This window comes from Lagopus muta, chromosome 12, assembly GCF_023343835.1.
Source record: "Lagopus muta isolate bLagMut1 chromosome 12, bLagMut1 primary, whole genome shotgun sequence".
Taxonomy (NCBI): Eukaryota; Metazoa; Chordata; class Aves; order Galliformes; family Phasianidae; genus Lagopus; species Lagopus muta.
In genome coordinates this window covers 4,415,944-4,439,974 of record NC_064444.1, presented here as the reverse complement: position 1 = coordinate 4,439,974, position 24,031 = coordinate 4,415,944, and the positions used below count along the sequence as shown (strand labels likewise).

The window sequence follows — 24,031 nt, the reverse complement described above, 5'->3', positions numbered from 1 at the left end:
CTGTCCTAGTGACTTCTCAATGTAAAGATAAATCAGCAGACACAGGGTAAGGATGAGAAGAGCAATGTGTGTGTATAACAGGAGTCTGAGCAGTCACCTGTGGCAGAAATGGTGTTTTCAATACAGCGAGTGTGGATATTTATAAGTGATCTATTAGACTTAGGAATGGATGTTCAAACATTTTGGGAACAACAGTGATTTAGCAGGAAAAAAAATCGGATTTTAGGGTAACCTCATATAAAATTGCATAATATATGATTGTGCAAAGAATCTTTTTATCCTTCATGTTCAATGGAGCCTGTGATTTCCTCTGCAATCACATGCTTTATATTGAAATAATTCTTTTCCTAGAGGATTTTAAAATTAACAACATTGAACTCAGTTAAGTACCTTATCTTGAAAGAAATGCATGAAGTTAAAAATCCCCCTTCTTCTTAATTATTCCTGCCATACTTTCGCAGAGACTTCAAGGAGCTGATAACCAGGTGGAATCAGGTCACATATGGGAGAATGTATAATAGTGTCTGTTTGTAAACAGGTGTTTAATTCAAAGGTGTGCTGCTCAGTTTGCTCTGGAACTGTTTGTACTTAAAGAAAAAAACCTCATCGTTATTCAGCAGCGATATTTTGTGAGTTAATAGAATAGCCCAGGTTAAATTTGGCAGAATGGAGAGAAACCAATGACGCTCCATTGTCTATCACTCCCAACAAGACAAATTCAGAACGGTGGGTAGAGCTTTCTTCTGTTTTTCTCTCTGCTCCTGCCAAGCAGGGCAGGCACCCCTACAAACAGCTCCGATTTTCCCTGCAATGCTGAAGGTGATATTTCAGCTTCCTTTTACCTTTGGTGTGCCTGGCTGCTTGAGCTATCTTCACACAGAGCAAACAGGTGAGCTGTGCTCCTCTAACATCAAACTAGTGAAAGAGTTAAAGGAATGTGCGAGAATTATTGTGTATGTGCTGGGGATTAAAGATCAACTGTTATAAGTTGTCGATCTATAAGCCAGCAGCCATTAGCTCGAGTTGCACTTTAACCTCATCCTTCTATGTAACAGGAAAGAGCTGTTCTTAGCCCGGAGAGGAGGGAACCGCTACGCCTGCAGGAGCAGCTGGGTCGAGGACGCAGGAACTGTTTGGTTACGTGAGCAATGGAGACAATATTTAGCAGAAACAAAGAAGAACATCCAGAGCCCATAAAAGCTGAGGTGCAAGGTAAGTGAATGACAAACTCCTGTGTTTTCAAGTATATAAAACATTGAAACACTTGCTCTCTCAAAGCAACGCAGAAAAGGGAAACGGGAAGTGAGAAACGTCAGTGAGTTTTGTTTAAAGGGCTGAGCTCAGACCTTATTTGTGCCCCTGACCGTGGGATTTTTCTCATTTAATGGGTATTTCTACGTGCTTTTTCAGAAAGTCTGTCTGAACAGGATTCACTGAAGTTGGTGGTGAGGGACAAAATCTCAGCATTTAATCTGGTGGCACTCCCTCCCCCATGGTTCCGTACAGACTTTCATTTTCTCCTCTCCGTAACCCTTCACTACCCTCTCTAGGGTACAGAAGGTACTTTTACTAGAAGGCATTCTAGCAAAAAATGCAGAGTATACTCCATTGAGATAGCCTGAAGTGGCTTTCTAGGTACGAAGACTTGATCAATTTAGCTTTTTTTTCTGCTTTTTTCACCTTGAAGAAGAGGGACTTAAAGAGATTTTTGCTGCAGCTGCAGGAGAGGTTTGTTGTTGAGTACCTCTTTCTAGTACATATGCATATAGCAGGCATCTAAGACAGTTTTAAAGTCAGTTCCCAGTAGGTCATATCAGGTACATATGGCTATGTTGTTGTTCAGCTTGGTGGCTGAATTGAAAAAGATTTTGTTTCAACGTGCTTTGTTTAAATTGGAGGTGATTTTATGCCTTTCAAATGTTTGTCACCCAAAATAAAAGCTTAGTATTGAAATATATGAATTTGTTTGCAAGCAACAACTTTTACTTATCTGTGTTATGGAATGGTTTATTTGAACAAAAACTGAACAGTTGAGTAAATTAAATTAATACATTACTTCAGTGGTAATGGTCATTCAGTATTTACCAGTAGTGAAAATTAAAGAGGACTCTGACCTCTTCACATGTTCAGCAACCCCTGTGTCCTGCCCGTGAACTGTCTCCTTGTTACTCAATATGTGCACTGTAAATACGACCCCTTAATGCCAACGTCAGACATAAAACTCTTGTTGTCCTAAAGACTGTACAGCCACATCAACATCCCATCCTCCACGGCTGTGACAGCTCGTACTCTTCCAAATATTTGGAGATTTTGCTGTCATTCTCGTGTCCTCATGTAGTACAGAAAAGCTTTATTATTTTCACTGTAGATAAAAGCACGAGGCAAAAAAGAGATGCAGTCCAGATCTGTAAAGCTGTTTAAGCACTTAAAAATGCTGACTGATACCTATTGTGATTTGCAGATGTTAATTCCCACTTACATGAACTTTCATCTGAAAACTTTAAAGTATGTCCATTTTCTCTATGACTTTTATACTGCAACTGTGTCAGAAATTACACTGAATTACACCAGAAGATTCAGAAGCTGCATCAAGTCTACAGTGCCTTAAACAAAAGACTACCTTTCTTTTTTCCCCATTATTCCTGCCCTGGAATTCCTTGAGCATCTTTCTTCTCATTTAGGGAATACATCTCTCTATTAGACATCTGTATAAAGAGACGCGTGCCTATTTATAGATGGATAGATAGATAATATCTAGAGACATCTAAATATATAGATAAAAAATTTTTAACTCTGACACTTCACTTGATGTAATGAAGACCAGCACAAGTCACACATCCTATAAAATATGTTGATTTCTGAGAAGCTCTAGCTTTTCCTGGCATGAGTAAAAAGGATTAAACACATATCTTTAAAAACTGAGTGCAGGGAAGAAAAGGCCCAATTCTATTTTCTTCCTGGCTTTAAGCAATTTCCAGCAGTCTTTTGCTCAAGTGATAATGTCATATCACAACATTTATGCAGAATATTACTAGCAACATTTTTTAGCAGGTTGTGCTTTAGTTATCCGAAACAGAAACATAATTATTTGCTACTACAGATGCGGACTTGCATTCACAACCCATCTGTCTATGAAGCCTATGCCCTTAGTAAAATTGTCCTGCAGCATGCTCCTTTCCTAAAGGAATGAATACTGGAATGCTCCTTTTGTTCTCAGGTCAGTTGCCCACTTGGTTACAAGGAGTACTTCTCCGAAATGGCCCAGGGATGCATACAATAGGGGACACTAAATACAACCACTGGTTCGATGGCTTGGCTCTGCTGCACAGCTTCACATTTAAAAACGGTAAGTTATTGCATGCCAGATCACAGAAAGATAAACAAACCAAACCTTGGTGTTGCCAATTCTGTTCCAAGTTAGATTAGCATGAATTGTATAACCAGACATTGCAGGTGTCTGGTTATAACCCTGCAAAAAATCAGCCATGTAGGCGCTGTGTGCTGGTGAGTCTGTCACAGCCAGCAGTCAGAGCAGGTGAGCTGTTCCTTGTAAGTTCTTTGTGAGAGAGGGCTGTGCACACATCACTGAGGGGAGCCTGTGTTTCCAATTCTGGCACTGCACTGGTCTGTGTGTGTTAGGTGCCCAGTCACAACACTGAGCTCTGGAGGGGATGCTTCTTGATGCCAGGATCTCAGATGTAGCTGTGTCCTCCAGTTACAGCCCTTCCCTCCTGACATAAATGGAGATGGAGAAGAAACTGTTGTGATGGTTCAGTGGGCAGTCCTATCTCTGGAACAATTACATGTTTTAAGACCAACTTCACAAAGTCATGCAAGCAAAACCACAGTTCTTTGGCTGTGATAACTGAGGCTAAAAGTTGTTTCAGCCACACAGTGTGAGCAAGGGCCAATTTCTGCCTCTTGTCTGCAGAATGGAGTGTCTGAAATGATAACACACTTACAGTAAAGTGTCTCCAAATCTCCATAACAGCAGCTGAGGTGTCTCTCCAGGGCTGTTCTCCAGGGCAGATTATGTTGTCCTTCTTTCTGAAGAGCCAAAGTTCAACGCTGTCTGCGCTGTGGGATGGCGTGCAGCCAGCTCTAAGCAGGTCACCGCAGGGCAGCATTTGCTTTCCACACACACCAAGAGGGCCATTTTCCATAAACATTGAAGTGAAAGCGTTTTCTGTTGCTTCGGTGCTTTTCAGTGTGAGGCAGGATGTTTTACATCTATTCTTCCCACAGAAAGTACAGTTCAGTAAAAGAACTGAGATCACCCTTGCCGTTCTCCATTCCTTTTTAGTTTTCATTTCTGTAACTGGAGGCTTTTGGTGCAGCTGCAGGTTCTCCTAGCCTGATCAGGTCTACATCACCAACAAAATAACATAAAGTAATGAGCAGTGTTTTTTAAATTGCTACTTGTTTTACCTCCCTGATGCAAACAGAGCTCAGCTAGCTCAAGTATATCAGTGCATTAGATCAGTTAGTGCCGAAGTTGGTTCCTTCAAGCAGTGTGCTACTCTGACATCAATAGCAAAGTGTAAGTTTTGCCAGTACTAGAGATTTACCACCACCCACACATTGCTGCATAATTAATCATTTTTACACTGATCCAAGTCCATTCTTTCTTCACCCTAGACCCCAGTATTGTCCAGTATTGTCCCAGTATTGATTGTAATTGAGGAAGGTAATGAAATTGTTGCTGATCTCAGCAGGCACAAGAACAATCCTTCGTTCCTCTTGACATCTAGACAGCTGAGATTGCTTTCCATAGCAGGGATTTAGACAGTCTGATCCACTGCAAACTTTTCTTTGCTAAAGGACATCTGCTTAACAGATTCTTTCTCTATCTTTGTGCCAGTTTTCTAAAAAACTTAGCATGAAATGTGATTGAAGTCCATTTGGCCTTTGTCAGGTGAAGTTTACTACAGAAGTAAGTACCTCCGAAGTGACACATACAGCTGCAATATAGAAGCAAACCGAATTGTGGTGTCCGAGTTTGGAACCATGGCTTATCCGGATCCATGCAAAAACATATTTGCCAAGTAAGCAAAGCTTTCCCCATCAGGGTGCTGCTATCTCTCTCTCTCTCTCCAGCACGGCTGTCTTTTCTGTTTACTCTTGACAAATGTATACAAATATGAATTTTATTTTGTAAATTTACAATTTCCACATAGTGATAAGGTCAGGAGTGATACCCGGTACCGTATGCTCTGTGGATTAGTCTAAGGCAAACATAATTCCACTTTGTCGGTAGTGTTGTCTGTTTTATTCACCAGTGCAAGTAGATTTTGTTGTAGTTTTGAACAGGCAAGTGCTTTCTTTTCTTTCTAATCTGACATTTCCCTCCCCTCAGGGCATTCTCATACTTATCTCACACCATTCCTGAGTTCACAGACAACTGCCTGATCAACATTATGAAAAGTGGGGATGATTATTATGCTACCAGTGAGACTAACTTCATCAGAAAAATTGATCCACAGACTCTGGAGACACTAGAAAAGGTATAAATGTCTGTGTGTCGTTCTGGTTCCCTGCCTGCAAGTTAAATCTGCAGTACACAAAATTGGAAAGATGTATTTCCTGCTATGTCCAGGCTAGCAGAGTAGACTTTTTTGAAATTGTGGTAAAATGAAATGGTGAAGATTCATGTAAGAACTGTTCATGTAAGAACTCAGGAGTTCAAAAGAAAATCCCAAGCAGTTTAGAGAAAAGTGGGGCTTTGGGCAATTGCACAGCTGTACACAGCATAGTGAGGCTTCAGGCATAATTCCACATATTGTGCTTATGACGTGATTATTTTGGATGATTTCCATTATAATGCATCTGTAGTTCTGAAGCGATTTACGTAATTAACAGTTTGGTAGGTCATTTATTTGATGACTTTTCAAGTGCCTTATGCAAGCTATTACTTAATTATTAAAAGCAAATGTGGACATACTGAATATTGATTTTTTCCTGTCGTACACTATGGTTTGAGTACAGTTTCCTTAAATTGAATAGAAATAATTTTGTTCCAGAAAATTGTTAGACTCATTGCCCTGTTAAATAACTGCTCTCAGAATGAAATGGGCATTTTCAGAGTAATGCCTTTAGCCAACCACCCTGCTGTATTGTGTGGCTACAACAGATGGGTGAATTCACTTTCTGTAGTTTGTTTAGCCTCAAATTAGGAAATGATTTGAGAACCTGCATGAGTTATGTGACTCAAATGATGAATTTTCAAGACCTCCGGGGGGCACCAGTATAAGGCTACCAGTGCAGAAGGGCGGGTGGATTTGTGCCGTTAGCTATGATCAATTTTAATGTACTTACACATCTCTAAATTCTCCTACTGTATCATCTTCCAGGTAGACTACAGCAAATACGTAGCTGTAAACATGGCAACTGCTCACCCACACTACGACAGTGCTGGAAATATTCTCAACATGGGTACTTCAATTGTTGATAAAGGGAGAACGAAATATCTTCTCTTTAAGATCCCCTCCTCTGTACCAGGTAAGATATGGCTTTTAGCAGTATTTCTTAGAAACTTGTCAACGTTTTCTTTTCTTCTAAGGTTAAGGAGTGAAAACACAAGATTTTATAAATGTAATTTTACTTTTTCTTATTTCTGTTCAGAGACAGAAAAGAAGAAATCTAGTTTTAAACACACAGAAGTAGTATGCTCCATCCCTTCTCGCTCCCTGCTCCAACCAAGTTACTACCACAGCTTTGGAATGACAGAGAATTATATTGTGTTCATAGAACAGCCATTCAAGCTGGATATTGTCAAACTGGCTACTGCCTACATCCGAGGTGTGAACTGGGCTTCCTGCCTTGCCTTTCATAAGGAGGATAAGGTATTCTGTCTGATGCTGAGCAATGGAGTCGGCCAGGCCAGTAACCTGTTGTTACTGTTGCTGCTCTGTTTTTTGTCAAGTTCATTAATTTCAGTAATAACACTTTCTTTAAAAACTCTTACTGTCATGTTGCACTTTTTTCAAACTAATGTTGTATTTTTTAAATATTATCTCCCATCTCCAGAAATTTCACAAATACTGATGCTGAAGTGACAGTTTGGCATAGTCAAAATGTGTGCAAGAAGAGAAAATAAAACTGCTCTAACATCCCAGGCATGTACAGCTGCTCCTGCTCCATACGAAATGCTGTACAGTGTGGATGAAATCTGTTCTAGATCCGTTTCATCAGATTAAGTAGAGATAGATTTGTGGAAAAGCCTGAATTCAACAAAAGGACAGTCTGTTTTGTGGAGGCAATATTTTGTGACCCACAACTTGGGGAAAGTGCTGGAGAAGAGGGCACCGACACAGAAGAAGACAGAGACTTGATGCTAGGGCAGAGTTATGTAAATTAAAAATAGGCCAGGGGATTTTCCAGGTTTACTGGAAAACTTCTACCTTCAGCTTGGCCCAAACAGCAACCTGCAACAGTGACATGAGTTTGGAGCACTTCCACACTCATTTTCTACTGCATTTTTTTGGTCTCAAGATTGGAACCTCTCACCTCCTAGCAGCAAATCCCGAATTTGTAATATGCTTCAGTAGAAACAGGCAGTGGTTTAGAATGTAGATGGCTATCTTAGAAAAATAATTTCCTATGTAACTGTTTGCTGATCATTGCTGGCTTTACGTAATGTTTGCTGTCTTTCAGACCTGGTTTCACTTTGTAGACAGAAGGACAAAAAAAGAAGTATCCACCAAGTTTTACACTGATGCTATGGTGCTTTATCACCACATCAATGCTTATGAAGAAGACGGCCATGTTGTTTTTGATATCGTTGCCTACAAAGACAATAGCTTGTATGATATGTTTTACTTGAAAAAACTGAACAAAGACTTTGAAGACAACAACAAGCTTACCTCCATCCCAACCTGCAAGCGGTTTGTTGTGCCTCTGCAGTATGACAAGGTAGGAAGAAAAGGGCTTTTTAAACCGCTCTTTGTTCAGTAATGTCAAATGATCAATTAGGAAAGTGGGTGGATGAGCAGCTGCCAGCCCTCTTGTGCAAATTTTTACTTCTTTAAAAATAACATATTCACAAAGTGTTCAGGAGTTTTGTTTTTCGTATGTGTTGTGAGAAATGGCAATGAGCAGTTGGACCTACTGTTACATGGGTGGGGGTTCTGATACCATCATTTATGGAGATTTATGGAGGGTTGCTGAGCATGTATCATTTCCTTAACAGTGCAATTATTTGTAAGATGCTGTAAAATATGAGCAGATATATCAACTTGACGTTGGTTAGAAAGGTATTCATGAGATTTTGCACAATATGATTTTTTTTACTTTACTGGAAGCCTATATAAAATATATTCACACTCCCCACTGTTGCAATAGCTTTATTAAAATGAGAAGATTTCAGTTAAGGGCAAGATTTACTAGCATGAGGAATGATCTTATCTTTCAATATAATTTAAAACATCATTTTACAGCATTGTTTGCAGCAAAGATTATATACTGGCCAGCAACTTGGGCAAGTTTCTGCTTGATTCCTTTGGAACGGATAATACTTTTTCCTCCTACATCCCAGAATCTTGCTGGCTTTTCGTGTCTCAAAAACTTATGTGGCAAGGGCAAAGGATGTGTTGGATCTCAACTATCCTACCTATGCTGCAGTGTTAAACATTCAGCTGTAGTATATTAAAAACAAGAACGCACCTTAACTTTGGTGATTTTTAGTGTGAATTTTATCCCTAACATTTTAAAGCCTATCTCCATTAATTAAATACACAAACTGTATCATCTATTTATTGTGCTTCTGGAACACAGCCATATCTCTCTAAACCTTTCTAAATGCTCACTGTGATTCAAAGCAGTTACACAATGATACATTCAAGCCCTCTGAGTATAATCAGATTTCTGAAGAGAAGGTCAGAATCTAATGTTACAGGATAAATGGAGGAACTTCATGAACCTGGAATATCTGTGTTAATCCCAAATTTGTCCGTGTTAATATCAAACCTGATGAAAGTTCTAAATTAGAAACACATTACATTTTCAGCATACCTCTCTTTCAGGATGCAGAAGTAGGTTCTAATTTAGTCAAACTTCCAACTTCCGCGACTGCTGTAAAAGAGAAAGACGGCAGCATCTATTGCCAACCTGAAATATTATGTGAAGGTAAGAAATGTCTGCTACACAGATCTCAAATGTGTTCTTTTACACACTTACACTTAGCTGTATTCTAACAATGCCTAGCAGTTGTATGTCAGATCTTTATAAAGCTGAAAGTAACAAAAGCTTTAATTGATATGTTTTGCATAATATGGACAATATCTTTCTTATTTCACTCCTTGGAGTCCATCCATTAATATAAGACCCTGAACCTGCTCAGGAATGATTCAGAGGCAGTATTTAGAAGCTGAGTTGTTAAGCTAGAGAATAAGTGAATTGTTGTGACTTATAATGGTACCCCAGTTCTAGAAACATTTATATTTAGAAAGTTCAAAATACCACTGTGTCAAAGACAGAGAGCTTCACTTTGCAAGTGACAGATAGATCTGTGCCTGCTTACTGGAGATCTGCACAGCTTTTTAAAGGGATTGCAAGAGATCTCCTGGGTCAGGTAGATCCTGGTTCCTAAACAGCATCCCTCCGCAAGGTGAACATCCTAGCACTCTGAGGAAGGGGTTGCTGTCACCTGGATACGTATTCATCAATCATGAAATCTTTTAAATGCCTGCAGTTATATCAGTTTTATATTGCTCTGGGGTGGGGTCCCAAGCCTGATCTTACAGCTATTAATGTGGCTTGCAAATCTACCTGTACTGAGGTCTAAAATTGGTAACTTCAGTTCTGTGCTGTATTTTATGAGTTTTACCTCTGAGAGTGGATACTTAAATTTTATGAGGGGTTATAACAGGGATTTGTAAAGGTATGGATGTGCTTAAAGAGGAAGTTGTTTCTTAGAATATTACCCTCCAATTATATCTCAGAAGCTCACATATAATGTGTTTATGAAACAAATGACATGATACTAATCATTTCCAGTATAATGGATTCCCAAGAATGAAAAATTACCATTTTTGAACAAACTGCCTTGGCTTAACTGGGCTCTGTTAATACCATCATTGGCTTTTTAGAAATTCAAACATATAAAATCTGTTTGAAATGCTGTCAACATTTTTTTTCACAGAGTAAGATGAATTGGCCTATGTAAGTGTATGCTCAGAATTGTACTTCTTTTGTTCCTAAGTCTTGGGCTTTATTGTACCTAGGAATAGAGCTGCCTCGTGTCAACTATGACTACAATGGCAAAAAATACAAATATGTCTATGCAACAGAAGTCCAGTGGAGTCCTGTTCCTACAAAGGTATCACTAACATTTACAAAGTCAGCAACAGTATATATATAACACAAATCAAATGTAAGCAGTTATAAGTAGACCATGCTTCAGTCTGGCCCAAAATACAGTGTCATCTGCAGTCATCAATCCAAATTGAAAGGGGGGGCTTCTGAGGACAGAACTGAAACTGATAGAGCTTCTAAATGACAACACTGCAGCAGTGTACTGTGATAATAAACTTCAGCACTTGAAAGCACTGAGATTAGAAGTTGGGCACATATGTTAGCTTACTGGTATAATCGAAACAGCCCCACCGGGCCAAACTATGGAAGAAGTATATCCCTGTTTTGCTAGTTGAAGGTATGGAACTTTGTTGCCAGCTGTTCAAAACATGTAGCTCCATAAAGAGCAAACAAGTGGTTTTTTAGGTGTGTGACTTGAGGTTGGATGCTGTAATATTCAATAGAGAATCGGTTTCTATTAAAACTTTTCCCATTTGTGAGTCATCCACGTGCAAAGCAATAGGAAATGGCTGAATTCTCATAAGGGTGAGCTCAAGTTGTATCATTTCTCTTGTGAAGTATGGATAAAGTCAGGCTTCTTTATCCATTTTTTTGTTTCCAGTCTTCTGAATACAGCAGTTACAGAGACCCTCACTTTTCTGCTCAATTTGACTGAACTTCTGTCATGTGCCAATACCTACAAAGGAGAGAGTAGCAGAAAGGAAGAGCATTAGGCAGACACATATCTGTAATAATTATGTTTGTTTTTTTTCCCTTAGGAAATTCAGCTAAAACAAGAAGTTATTAAAATAATATATAATTTTTCAGAAAGCTTTTTCCTTTGCTTGAGAGCTAGTTCTGTGTAACAGGATAGCAAATGTGTATGGCACTCTGTGTATGGCAGCTTCTCAGGAGACAGCTTTGAATTACCAACAGATTAAGGTGAAAAGTACTACTAGTGAAGGAGTATTGCACACACAGACTCACACTTTATAATTACTGTACTGAGAGCAAATTGAGATCACTCTTGGCTCTATATAATTACCACCTCTGATTACAAAATAAAGCTGGATTTCTTCACTATGCAAGGAAATTTATTGCAGAACATTTGACATTGAGCAAATAAGCATGTTTGTGATTTCCAGTGCAGATAATCTCTGCCTGACTTAAAACATAATCTGACAGCAGTTTATATTTATATTGCTGCTTATTCACATCAGTTTTTCTTTAATGAATGCAGTCACAACAACCACAACAACTGCTGTCATCTTGGATATAAGGGAAAATTCTTTCTCCAATGCTTAAATGCTTTCATTTTTGTTTGAAGTTATTTTTTGGAGTGAACATTAAAGGGGAAAGGAATAAAACTGCATCTGGATGTGAAGAAAAAACATTTAACTTACGTGGAAGTGTGTCCCCAGTGGAAGGTGGTTTGGGCAGGCGCTTGAGCCATTAATGAGATGAAAAGCTGTGCCCTGTTCCTTTGGTTAATGCCAGTGTCTGTGTGGAATTCTTGCTCCATTGGTTTAACCTTTACATCACTATTAATAGCCCTTGTTCTGGCATATATACCCCAATTAACAATAGAAGGCCTTGAGGAATATTGAGGTCACAACAAAAGGAAAATAATTCACAGGATTAGAAATTGGAAGGTTTAAATCCTGTTTCCTGCTTTACAACAGAACTGCAGTCATTTGGGGCAAGTCACTTCAAAGTGCTGTGCTGTGCACTCTTCTCTGTATGGGGAGGATGTTATTTAGCCATGATGCAGGGTAAGCAAATCTTACCACCTATTAGGATTTGTCAAATACTTCACGCCCAACAAGGGAAGATGTAATTGCAATGTAATTAAGTGGTATCTATGCCTTTTTTAACACCACTAAAATAGTCTCTATAAAATTCAGGAACATCTCATGATTATGCAGCTACCAGAAGTGACTCCTAGGTTTAACATTTTCCAGGCATGTCCTTTTTGTGATACCATGTGCCTCATTGCTCCTTACCTCTCAGCACTGGTCCCACACAGCAATCTGTTCGTGCTGCACCTTTGGGATCAACCACCATCACTGACACTTTTCTTTTCTGATCACAACAACTTAGATTGCGAAACTGAACGTCCAAACAAAGGAACTGCTGCACTGGGGAGAAGAGCACTGCTGGCCCTCAGAGCCCATCTTCGTTCCCAGCCCCGGTGCAAGAGAAGAGGATGAAGGTAAAATAGCAACAACATTCTGAAAGCTGGGTTTTGCATTAAGTCTTAAAAGTTTCATTGTTGTCAGTCAGAACAAGGCAGCTAGGCTGATGTTTCTGCAGATCAATTAGAATTATTGCCAACCGTTTTACTCCTGCAGACTAAAGACAGATCAATGACAGAGCAAAAGGAGCTTGCATTAAGTCCCACACTATTCATAAACAGTAAAATCCATGCTTAGGACTTTCCAGATTGCCACTGGGAACTAGATTTATCAAGTGAAGAAGCTGGAGCTGTGGAAGTCAGTGCTGTTACAAATGAGAACACAAAGTGGCATTGCAAGTCTCCCTGTAATCTGGATCCGGTTCTGTTCTGAGGCGGCTCCTTGCAAAGACAAATGATAAATAGCTGAAAGGATGTGTCCCAAGCTTCACTACTCAGTTGCCCAACAAGACTGTCAGAGACACAGTTCAGTGTTTGCTTGCTGCAGGCAGGCCAGGTAAAGGAACAGAAGAGAACCATTCAGTAGTTCCTCAGCTCCCCCAGTCAGACTTCATCTAGTAAGCACTTTCAGTGTGTGTCCTCAGATTCATAGCAAACAAGACTCATTTCCTCACAGTGTTATGTTTTCAGCTTGGTGTAACCAGTATGAGCTTCTAATTCTCCACTTGTATGTCACAGGTGTTGTTTTGACCTGTGTTGTGGTGACTGAGCCAAACAAAGCACCCTTCCTACTCATCTTGGATGCTAAAACATTCAAAGAATTGGGCCGAGCCACTGTTAATGTAGAAATGCATCTGGACCTGCATGGAATGTTTATACCACAGAATGATTTGGAGGCTGAGATGGAGTAAAGCACTATTTATCCCATTACACAAACTGAGACAGCTTTCTACTGAGCGTGGGATAATATCCCTTTTATCATTCAAGAACAACCATATTATGACACAAAATGACTGTATATAATCTCTTAAATAATAGATACAATCCTTTTAAGACACAGCAATGACTTTTACTACAGGTAACGAGATGCACAACTGGCACATAACTATTCCAAAAGAAGAATGATTGGTATTTTAAAAGTGCTAATGTTGTACATAACTGTGGTAGAGGGAACTGGAGAGAAAGGTAATGAGAATATTTAAGTAGAATATAGATTTCTGAGCAAATGAAGTACAGTATTTATAGTGTGATGCATGGCATGAGTCACATAGGTCTGGAGCTCGTGTATCTTTCAGAGATCGTTTCAAGATTGCAGCTTGTGATGCAAGTTTTCTCCAGCCAGAAAACCTCATTTTAAACCATCTGCTACTGGTAATTAATACCAATGCATTTTCTTGGTGCTTGATTTCCACTTTAACCAAAGTTAAGTATTACATTCAGGTGCTACAACTTTCTAATTTAAAACTGAAACAAACAAGCAAACGAAACTTGCTTTGCTAATAATCCCATACTTTTCCTTTTTATGATGACAAAACCAAGTACATATGTAGCATTATGTAGCATTCAGTTATACTTCAGTGCTATTCTATCCTAATGTTGTAAGCAATTTGTACTTAAATCAGTTTTCCTTAACAATATCTAACATAACATTTCATGTAATTAGATGAGTATGTTGTCTAAAGATGAATAGAAGTGTATCTTTCGTTAATATTGTTATTTGTGTTACTAACACAATGCATATGAATGAGAGCAATATATTTCTAGAATAACTCAGATATATGTTCAACAATTTCTTTAGGTAAAAGTTTATTTTCTGATGGAGGTTGAATCATAATGAGTGAGAAAACTGTGTATCCATCCATCCATCCATCCATCCATCCATCCATCCATCCATCCATCCATCCATCCATCCACCCACCCACCCATCCATCCATCCATCCATCCATCCATCCATCCATGTTAGGTGTTCACTTGGTCTGTATGTGTCACCACACTATTTGGGTATCTCTCACTTTCACATACCTGTTCTTGGTGTTTCTGCTACTCACTGTATTTTGCAGGAGGGAAACAAAATGGGATCACTGTCATCTATTGCCCCATCACATGAGAACAACTGGGCTTTGGTGACTTGTTCATGGTTACATAAGATGTAAGCATGCAGAGCAGCAATAGAACCAACACCATCCACAGTTCTTGCTTGCTCTGCTATGACTCCCTTTGCTGTCTTTATAGTTCGCATGTATAAAGAATACACTGCCTAATTTTCGTGTTAAAAAGTCACTGGGGTCAGATCTAGAGCTGAAGTAAGCAGTTTGGGGTTTTCAAATGTTTATATGTTCCCTAAAATGGAAATAAACACTCCGCAATATGCGTATGCAGAAATAGTGATCATCAGTGTTTTCAAGGCATGCTACCACCACCCTATATGAGAATTTTATAATCCAAAGAAGAAACTGAATTCCGTTTTGTATGTAACATAGAAGTAGTACTGAAATGGCAGACCGACCTTTGGTGCTGGGACAGTAGAAAGGCTGCTCCAAAAGCAATGCCTCCTGTATTATTATGTTGGCCCACGAATCAGAGGCGGATGTTGTGGTACGACAGTAGAAGCTGAAGCTTCCCACCGATATTCCATTCCATTTTGTTGCCGTGTGACAGATGGCAGCAGAGGGGCAGTCTGGCAGAATGACATCAGACGGGAAAGCGCGTATGAAGCAAAGGTGTGTTACTGAATTCCTCTGTGCAGAAAAAAATGGCACCCACTGACATTCATCGCTTGCTGAACATTTATGGAGACCAAACAGTGGAAGTGAGCACAGTGAGGCGGTGGGGACAGTGACAGTGGGTCACCTCTTCTGGTGCAGATTTTTATGAGTGTGGCATGCAGGCTCTTGTTCATCACTGGCAAAAATGCAGTGCTAATGGTGGTGACAATGTTGCAAAATAGTGATTTGTAGCTGAGAATTTGCTCTATCAAGTAGTGTTATTGTGCTCTTTGCATCTCCTGTAGTTTCCATGGAAATAAATAGGAGCTGATACTTTCAGACTTACCAAAATCTCCACAAATATTTCTGAAATTATAAGAGGGACGTCAGCCAAAGGTCTAACCATTATTATATCTCATTTTAAGAGTTTATCTCCAGAATTCCATCTGAGATTTCATAGTGTTACATGTTTGGATGACCATGAGTTTGGATACAGGAGTGACAGGATTCTGGGGAGCTAACTCATACCACAGAGAAGACATGAAAGGGGAATATTCATCATAAAAACAGATCAGATTTGTTATCTACAGACTACTATTTGCTAATCTCAGTGTTTGATCCAGGTCATCCTGCACCACAGACAATATAGATCAGACCATACAGCTAATCACAGATTTCTGAGACTATTTTTAGTGGTTGCAATGGTGATGTGATGAAACATTTACCACAAGTACAGTGGCATACAGTATAATTTCGAGTCTGACAACAGCAAGAGGGAATGCACGCGTGCTTTGCCAAGTGGCTGCAAGGCTTGTGGGTGTTTTGTTGTGGTAGTATAACACATGGTAGGCAAGTTCCTAATTTGCTTTGCTTCCCTGACGTCCTTCACCATGAATGAGATCCTGAGGGTCATAAGGGCTGGATTTTTGCACCAGTTCCAGTCTGAAGCTAGCCCCTAAAACTACTGGGATTCCTGTAACGGCAGAAAAAGAACCCACACTCAGTGGCTGCAAATAAAAATAGTAAAGAGAGATTGCTCCCTCAAAGGGAAAGAACAGCTGAGCGAAAGCTGAGCAGAGCGGGATGGACACAACTCGTCACTTCAAAGATGCTGCAAGCAGCCCTCTAGGAGGCACAGGTTTGGTGCATTGTTGTTTTTTATCAGTGAGTTTCATGAAATGAAATGAATAACAAAATGTAACCATTAATTTGTTCTCTGGAAGTGGGTATTATCTGTTACGCCTTGTCCCAGTGCCCCACATACACAGCAGGAGGAAGAGCTAAAACCAGTAACACAACTGTGTTTTCCACCCTTATAGCCCATGCAGGAGGCACAGAAACAAACCCGTGTTTGTCTTTTCAAATAACCAGGCCACTCAATGACAGCTTTTGCAATAATTCAAACCACTGCTCCCTCGGGTGTGCAATTACCCAACAATGAGCAAAATACACCTTCCACCAGCAGCCCGGGAGCTCTCCTTGCTCAGTGCTGCGGAGACGTGCGTGAAGCCCTCCTGCATCCTGCCGGTCTGGTTCGAAGCAGAGTCATCTGACATTCCGGATAATTACATCCAAGCCAGAAGTGACCTCCTCACGTTCTAACAGCGCCGCCAGCCCTCCTGCATCGCCGCTCCGCTCCGCGCGGGGGCGCTGCCGGGGCAGGGGCGCGTCGCTCCGCCGCCGCCGCTCCCGCCCAGATGGGCGGCGCGGGTTGATGACGTCAGCCATGGTGCGAGGCACCGATTGAGGCGGCCGGCGCGGCGCGGCTCGGCACAGCGCGAGGTGTTTGCGGGCGGCGGGGCCCGGCCGGGCAGCATGTCGGGACCGAGCGCCGTGTCGGATCCCCAGCACCCGGCGCGGCTGCTGCGGGCCCTCAGCTCCTTCCGAGAGGAGAGCCGCTTCTGCGACGCGCACCTGGTGCTGGAAGGCGAGGAGATCCCGGTGCAGAAGAACATCCTGGCGGCCGCCAGTCCCTACATAAGGTGCGGCGGAGCCGGGCCGTCCCGGAGCGGTTATGTAACGGGGAGCGCGGGCTGCGGGCCGCCGCTCTGCCTGCCGGCCGCTGCGCATCGGGGCTCGGGCAGCGCCGGCCAGCGCGGCTCCGGGCTGCTGCGGCCGGGCCTGTTGGGACGCTGGGTGCGGAACGTCGTGCCCGCCCGCCCGCCTGCACGCTGGGTTGGCGCGGAGCACGGGCCGGGCGCTGCCTGCTTGCTGCTGCCACATCGCGGAGCGCTCCGCGGCTCTATTTCTGTACGCTTTTGGGGCGGCGCGGTGTTTTGTGGTACAGCCTCAACGTTTTCAAGCGTGAAAACAAAGTAAAAACAAACGGAGTGTGAAGTTGGTGATTAACTTCTAAATGGATGTTGGTCCAAAGGAGCACTTCTCCCTGCCCGTAGCCATGAGCAGGCGCGGCTGAGGCCGGGAGTAGGGTGCCATAAAACTCACCGAGATGGAAGAGCAGGAAAAAGAACCCTCAGAACGGACGCTGAGGTGCTTCAGTACTCAGAGTCAGCTGTGGAAGGCTGCTTTGAAAGGCAAGCTGAAGGCATGAAGTAAGGGTGAGCAGTCAATGAAATGTTCTTCAAATGCCTGAATCCTTTTTTGGTTGTTGTTTGTCATTTTGTAGATGACCCAATGCCAGATCCAAAATCGAGACTGGAAGGCTTGCTGTAAGTGGGAGATGCTGTCGTTCTGCTGCAGCAGCAGTATAGGCATACACAGAATGTGTGACTTCTGGTTGCACAACCTCTGTAGTTCAAAGATATTATAAACTACTCTATAGAAGGGCGCCTTTTCACAGATGTTCATGTCAATATATTGCATTTTGTTCTTGATCTCTGAAAAACCAGCTGGGAAACACAAGTTAGGTGTCCTGGAGTTAGACAGAGCTGCACTGGCTCCAACAAAACCTGCACTCCTTGGAGTTGTGGGTATTTTTGTAACTCGGGATTGCTCAGGCTCATATCCAAGAAGGAACTCATTAGACTATGTGGAAAGTAGGTTACCTGCATTAGTACATAAATATGATGTAGTGTTGGTCCCTTTGTTTCTTTTGGTTGTTGTTTTTTTTTTTTTTTTGAGCTTACTCATCTTTTCTCCTTGGGCTTACAAGATGTGACAATACATGTACCCAATTCTGCAGCACATTAAGAAACATGTTTGCCTTACCTGCCTTTGCAAAACCACATTTTTACCTGTGATGCTTGTCTCTTCTCATCACTGTAGGATCCCTTTCTTACTCCAGCTGTCCTTTATTTTGGGTGGAATGGGTCAGGTAGGGCACCAGTACTGGAGAACTGTGGTTCCAGCTGAAATGAACATCTCAGTGGCTTTGGTGATAAAATGCAGCTCTAGCTGTACCCAAACTTCTGCAAGTCCTATTTATTCTGAGTGTTTTCAGAATGATTGATTTATGTTTCTATATAAAGAGTTACCAGGAGACGCAGGAATTCAATGTCATGTTATTTTAAAGCTAGCTTATTCCAAAGCATGCTATGTTACCAGAGTCTGAAAGTCCAACTGCCAATTGATTTGAGTTGCATTTATTCCAATATGTAGCTCCAAAAATCCAATAACTAATTTCAGAAGAACATTTGGAAGAAAAATGAGTGGATATGTGGAATGTAACAGTGGAAGTATTAGCTGGCATTGCCTTTCCTGGCTCTGTCATTATATATTGTGGCTGTGGGCAAGTTCAGAAACTTCGTATGGTTTGCATGAATGCTGAATTTAGGGTGTGAGCAGGAAAATAAGTAGGCATGGATGTTCTGAGGGGGTGGTTGGGTGTGAGCACAGCACTGTGTGCTGAAGGATTTGTGTAGCCACAGAGAGAGGAGCGTTACCTGTTTTTGAGTTTTGCATGGAAGTTATTTGGCTGAGTGGTTATGAGTAGGACATTTATAAATTGCAGTGATGTGGTTTTCCCTGTTGTTACTTGGCAGCTTGAGTATCCATGCAGCTCAGAAATGGCAGCTGGGAAGAGGCAGAAAGACGTGAAGACAATGCAGAGACACACGGAAGTTCTGCTGATGCTGTGGACCCCATCTGCCTTTGTTCATTTGCTGGCTTCTGCAGGGGCAGGAAAAAGCACCAGCTTCAAGGATGAGCTGTCAGCCTTTGGGCCAGTGAGACTGCGTTTGTGTGGTAGCTTGAGGTCTTGCCCCAGCTGCTCAGTGCCAGGCTGCTCATAGTTCTCTTATGGGCAGCAGGGCCTTGGGTGGCTGTGTGAATTCCTACGGGATGGACGTATTTGTGCAGCTTTATTTCATCCCTTAGCCTGCCCCAGAGCGAATCTTGACATTTAAAAAGCAAACAAACAAACCAGAAGTCTTCCTGCATATTTCTAACATCTCTTGGTATGTTTCTGAGCCTGAGAAAAGGAGTGGTCCTAATGAGGAGTCTGCCATAGGGCAAAGCATGGTTTGGCTCATGGGCACTGCTCTGCTCCCCAGAGAGGTTTGGTTTGAGCCAGGTTAGCTCTTGGCTTTCTCTGCTGTAACAAATCAGCCACAGCTCTGCACTACTGCTTTTTTCTTCTGTGCTTTTGTCCTGACAATAGCTGTAACACATTTTTCCCAAGATGGTTTCCTTTGGCTCAGTTTGTTTGATTTGAGAACCCAGAGTAAATTACTCCAGCATAAGAGTGCTTTTGACAGAATAAACTGCTTACACTAGCATGGTATAAGTTGTAGCATTCATCCAGAACCCTTTTATAGGATAGGTTTGGTTAAGTATTCCTGGTATCCTCAGCAGCAGGTTTCTCATCTGAGCAGGTCTGTCGCTGTCTGAGCAGTTTGAGGCCGGCTGAAACTTGCAGCTCTGGGCGCCTGGCAGCTCTGTCTGCTCCCCGTGTGTCCACACCGAGAGCAAGGGGGATGTAGGAACTCAAGTTTGTGAATGAACTTCGCGCTGTTCCGTGGGGATTGTTCTGCTATCTCAATTAAGTGCTGTATTTAACAAATCAGGAATTTTTTGTTATCTCAGTGTGTCTCGTCTTTGGTTTTCACACATCTGTGTGAACAGATTGTAGATGGGTGTATGTACTCTATGCTGTTCCTCAACATTTTTCTGACTCGATAACAGACCAGTAACCATACTTGTGTCTTTTGCCAGACAAGCGTAATATAGCCAAAATAAAAATGAAAGGTGAAGTTCTGGTACTTTATCTGTAGATCTGTTTTGATTGGAAATAACATGACAGCATTTGCACCTTCTGAGCTGTGCTGTTCAGCCTTCTGGCATGCCTAAAACATGCTCACAAGCCCACCTTGTGAGACCCGTCTGCAAGACCCTTCTGCAACTCCCAAACCTCCACAGACTGCAGTGGATCTGTGCTATGTCCTCTGTCAACTGGCTCCTTTCAGTGCCACCACTGGTCCATTGGAGTTACCAGGAGGCAGCCAGTAAGACTTCTTCCTTTGGAGAGCAGCACAAAGTGGGTTCCAGTGCCACTTGCTCCCGCTGCTTATTTCCTGATCCTTGTTTGGTTTTAACTGGCATTTATGGGGACTCTGTAGTGTTTTAGCACTGTTCAGGACTGAGACAACTAACAGCTGAAGCTGGGTGCTACTTTGGTGATGAGGGCTCTGTTTTCTTAAGCTGTGCTTTAGCTGAGTTGCTCTCTGCTTCTTGCAGGTTGAAGGCATATGTCTGCCCATCCCTCTCCGTTTGTCTGCTCCCCGCTGCAGAGTGCTGTTGTAGTAAGTGCTTCTACAAGCAGGAGTTTCAAGCCGTGCCATAGCAAAACTTTCTTAGGAGAGACTTGTTTCTGTCGGTCTCCCGGGGATTTCAGAGGCTGCCCTGACAGTGTGAACTCTTGCAGTAAGGTAGGAACAGACTGTGACAGGTTTTCCTCCCGGACTTTTAAGGCTGTTTTGCAAATTATGCAAGACTTCTTTCCAAATGATACTACAGTGTTACTGGTGATGCTTTAGTGATACCTCAGTTGTAGAGTCTCTGCAGCTTTGAGGAGCAGTGAATCAAAATTGTGGCTGCATCCAGAAATTCTTTATCTGGCACAGCCCAGAAGTGTCTAAATGTGGATTGTGTTTGGGTAAGGAGTTGAGGGGCAGCAGCAATATAGGTATATTAAGAGCTTATGGTTTAAAAAGGGCTATGCCGGGCTTGAGTGGGGAGTTACTAATTACGTTCCTGCTCCAACAAGCCCCTAAACACAGCCTGGAGGGAGGAAGCAGTAAGGTTCCTGCCCAGCAAGGTACAGGCAGGCAATGCAGCCGGTTGTTGTTCCATGTCAGGCAAAGGGGGAGCATGAAATCAGACCATCTTGTTTACAGAGGAGATCTTGAGGTGACCCTTTGTGGTCTCTGTATTGAAGAGGTGCAATTCAAGCACATGCTTGGTTTGAGGGAGGGGAGCAGAATGCAGCAGTTCAGGATGTCTGGGTCAGTTCCACTCTGCAGGTTGTGTGTCCACCTCTGTTAATTGTTGTTTGCCCAAAGTTTTGTTGTTAACAGGGCTTTTTGTATTAACCTTTCTTCTTTAAATTGTACTCTGTGTGGAGCAGGGCTGTTCTGATGGTGCTGCTGCGCCCCAGGGAAAATCTAGACTGAGTTTGAACGCTTCGTTCATTGTGTTGTTTGCATTGATGTCAGCTACAAACAGAGAAGGAACTTCTTCCTCATGTGGGCTGACAGATAAAGAAATGGGAAGTAACTAATGATCTGACAGAGTTTTTCTTTGCTCTGTGTAGACCTTTTATGTCACGTGTGTATAAATCTTCCCCTCTCGATCCTGCTGCTGAGCACAATGCCACTTGTGTTTACATGCTGAAGTCTCCCCTGTTCATCTCCCAACAGTTCCAAGCCAACAAACAAAATTGCTGCTGTGGACAGCTCTGAAACTACCAGCTGCCTATCAAGGAAATAGCTTTGTAATACCATGTAGTTGGTGGCTTATGTCCTTAGGCATGTTGCTTTTACATCTCCTGAACAACTGTAAGCTGCCGACTGCGACTCTTGCTATTCGTTATGAATGTAGCCCTTTGACTTGCAGACTCTTGGCTCCTTGTGCTGGCGAAGTTTATACTTCACTTTCCTTTTTCCTCTTGGCTGTTTTTGCTTTTCATTGCAGCCTTGCAGACTGTGGTTTTCCAGCTTCTGGTGTTCTCCAGAGCTCCGCAAGAGTAAGAGAGTTAAAAACCCCACCTGACAAAATCAGGTTTTCTCAGCAGGCTCTTTGGTGTTTTTCCAGTAAGTTTGCAGTAAGTCGCAATGTGTCTAGTTTATTAGAGATGTATTAGATGGTGTTACAGTTCATAAAGACTTTATTAGAAGTTTAGTGGTGTGAGTATGGTACTGTTCTCGCTCCTGCTTATTTAAAAAAAAAAAAAATTAACACGTTTAAACACAGAGTTAATTTAAAAGAAGACTTTTCAATTAAGGTACAATTCAGTTCTTGGTTTAAAGCTGTAGAAATGCCTTCCTTGCTCTTCCAAGGAAGACCTGGCTCCAGGCTGCTTCCTGTTTGGTAGAAACTCAGCTCTAGTGTTCAGCTGATGCTGAATGGAAGTCTCATGAGTCATCTGTTCAGTGGGTGGATGTGAACATGCTCTGGAGCGCCGAAATGGTGTGGATGTGACACTGAAGTAGCTGAGGAACAGCCTTGATGAGTGCTGCGTGGAACTAGCCTGCTGAGGAACTGCAGTTCAATATTTCTTCCCACCTTTTAAAAGGAACAAATGACCTATCTGAAACAATTGGTACAGAAATACCACATTTCAGAGGTATTTCTTTTATAGGAAGATATGTGATAGTCATTTTCCTATGAGGAGGTGGCAGCCAGGCCTGCTCCCCTCAGCTACACGACCCAGTGAGGCCTGGCTCTGTGCAGCTCTGGGGTGAGCCCTAAAGCCAGGAGTCCCTGCTTGGAGGCTGTTCTAGTCAGGTGTGTGTTCTATCTGCTTAATGCTAACCTTGTGTTTGTGCAGGATGTGCTGGCTGAGGGGAGGCTGCCAACTGAGATTGCAGCCTGGCTCTGGGCGAGCTCAGCATAGCCAGATGTTTGGGGTAAACAGGCAGTTCATTGGGGGAAGCCCACCAGCTGTGAACACACCCTGTGCTGCTGTTGAAGGATTTGCTTCTTGTTTTGTTTCACTTTTCTCTTATAGAGAGAGGGGAAAAAAGCCTTAATCATAGAATCACCAAGGTTGGATAAGACCTCCAACATCTCCTAGTCCAACCGTAAGTTAAGTTTTTGCCTGAATTTTTCTCTTTGTTGGAAAGTTGAGGTTATTCCTCTTTGTTCCCCTTTAAACCAAAGGAAGCAACTTGTGCAGATCTCTATGCTGAGCTGTTGGGTGGAATATTTTGCCTTGCGACCAGAAGTTGCAGTTACAGATGATTTTAAAAAGAAAGACCTAGTGAAAGCACAGCCAAAACGCATTGAGAGCTGGCACCCTTTCCAGGGTGTGGTGAAGACAGTCAGTCTTTTATGTGCACTGCTGAAGGCCAGGGTGCAACCTCCAGGAGAGCCTCTCATTTGATTGTAAAGTGCAGTGTTGGAGGAGGGCAGTGGGTGGAGTGAACTGCTGCATCATGTTGTTGTGTGTGACCTATTTAACGGTGTAATTATTAAAGTTCTTTGCATGCAGAAAGATCAGCCTGGCTGGAAGGAAAATGTTGCAGATAGAACGTTTCACACAGAGGGTGGTGACGCACTGGAACAGGTTGCCCAGGGAGGTTGTGGATACCCCATCCCTGGAGGCATTCAAGGCCAGTCTCTGGGCAGCCTGGTCTGTTGATTGGCGACCCTGCACATAGCAGGGGGGTTGAAACCAGATGGTCTTTGAGGTCCTTTTCAACCCAGGCCATTCTATGATAGAAGGGCAGATGTGAGAAAGAATTGGCCAATGTAATGGTGAAGTTAAGCAGGGGTTAGATTTAAC

The 24,031-nt window shown here is 42.3% G+C and overlaps 2 protein-coding genes across 2 annotated transcripts in view; both read left to right on the top strand.

Moving 5' to 3' along the window:
* Positions 1-1,038: 1,038 nt before the first annotated feature.
* On the top strand, positions 1,039-14,127 carry BCO1 (beta-carotene oxygenase 1). The gene is made up of 11 exons (XM_048958122.1): positions 1,039-1,212; positions 3,218-3,346; positions 4,916-5,045; positions 5,357-5,504; positions 6,351-6,498; positions 6,622-6,842; positions 7,654-7,911; positions 9,021-9,123; positions 10,221-10,315; positions 12,391-12,502; positions 13,163-14,127. The coding sequence occupies exons 1-11, from the start codon at positions 1,149-1,151 to the stop codon at positions 13,333-13,335; spliced, it is 1,581 nt and encodes a 526-aa protein (XP_048814079.1). The 5' UTR covers positions 1,039-1,148; the 3' UTR covers positions 13,336-14,127.
* A 2,726-nt stretch (positions 14,128-16,853) lies between these two features.
* GAN (gigaxonin) overlaps positions 16,854-24,031 on the top strand; it is a 28,319-nt gene continuing 21,141 nt past the window's right edge. The window contains exon 1 of the mRNA XM_048958147.1: positions 16,854-17,111. Within this exon, the coding sequence (XP_048814104.1) occupies positions 16,945-17,111 (167 nt within the window). The 5' untranslated portion in view covers positions 16,854-16,944. The remainder of the gene's footprint in view (positions 17,112-24,031) is intronic.

Bases quoted from the DNA above. Each gene is read 5' to 3' on its own strand.
- BCO1 (XM_048958122.1), top strand. From the start codon at position 1,149: ATGGAGACAATATTTAGCAGAAACAAAGAAGAACATCCAGAGCCCATA. The intron at 5,505-6,350 runs GTATAAATGTCT...ATCATCTTCCAG, and splicing joins CTCTGGAGACACTAGAAAAG to GTAGACTACAGCAAATACGT. The intron at 7,912-9,020 runs GTAGGAAGAAAA...CCTCTCTTTCAG, and splicing joins TGCCTCTGCAGTATGACAAG to GATGCAGAAGTAGGTTCTAA.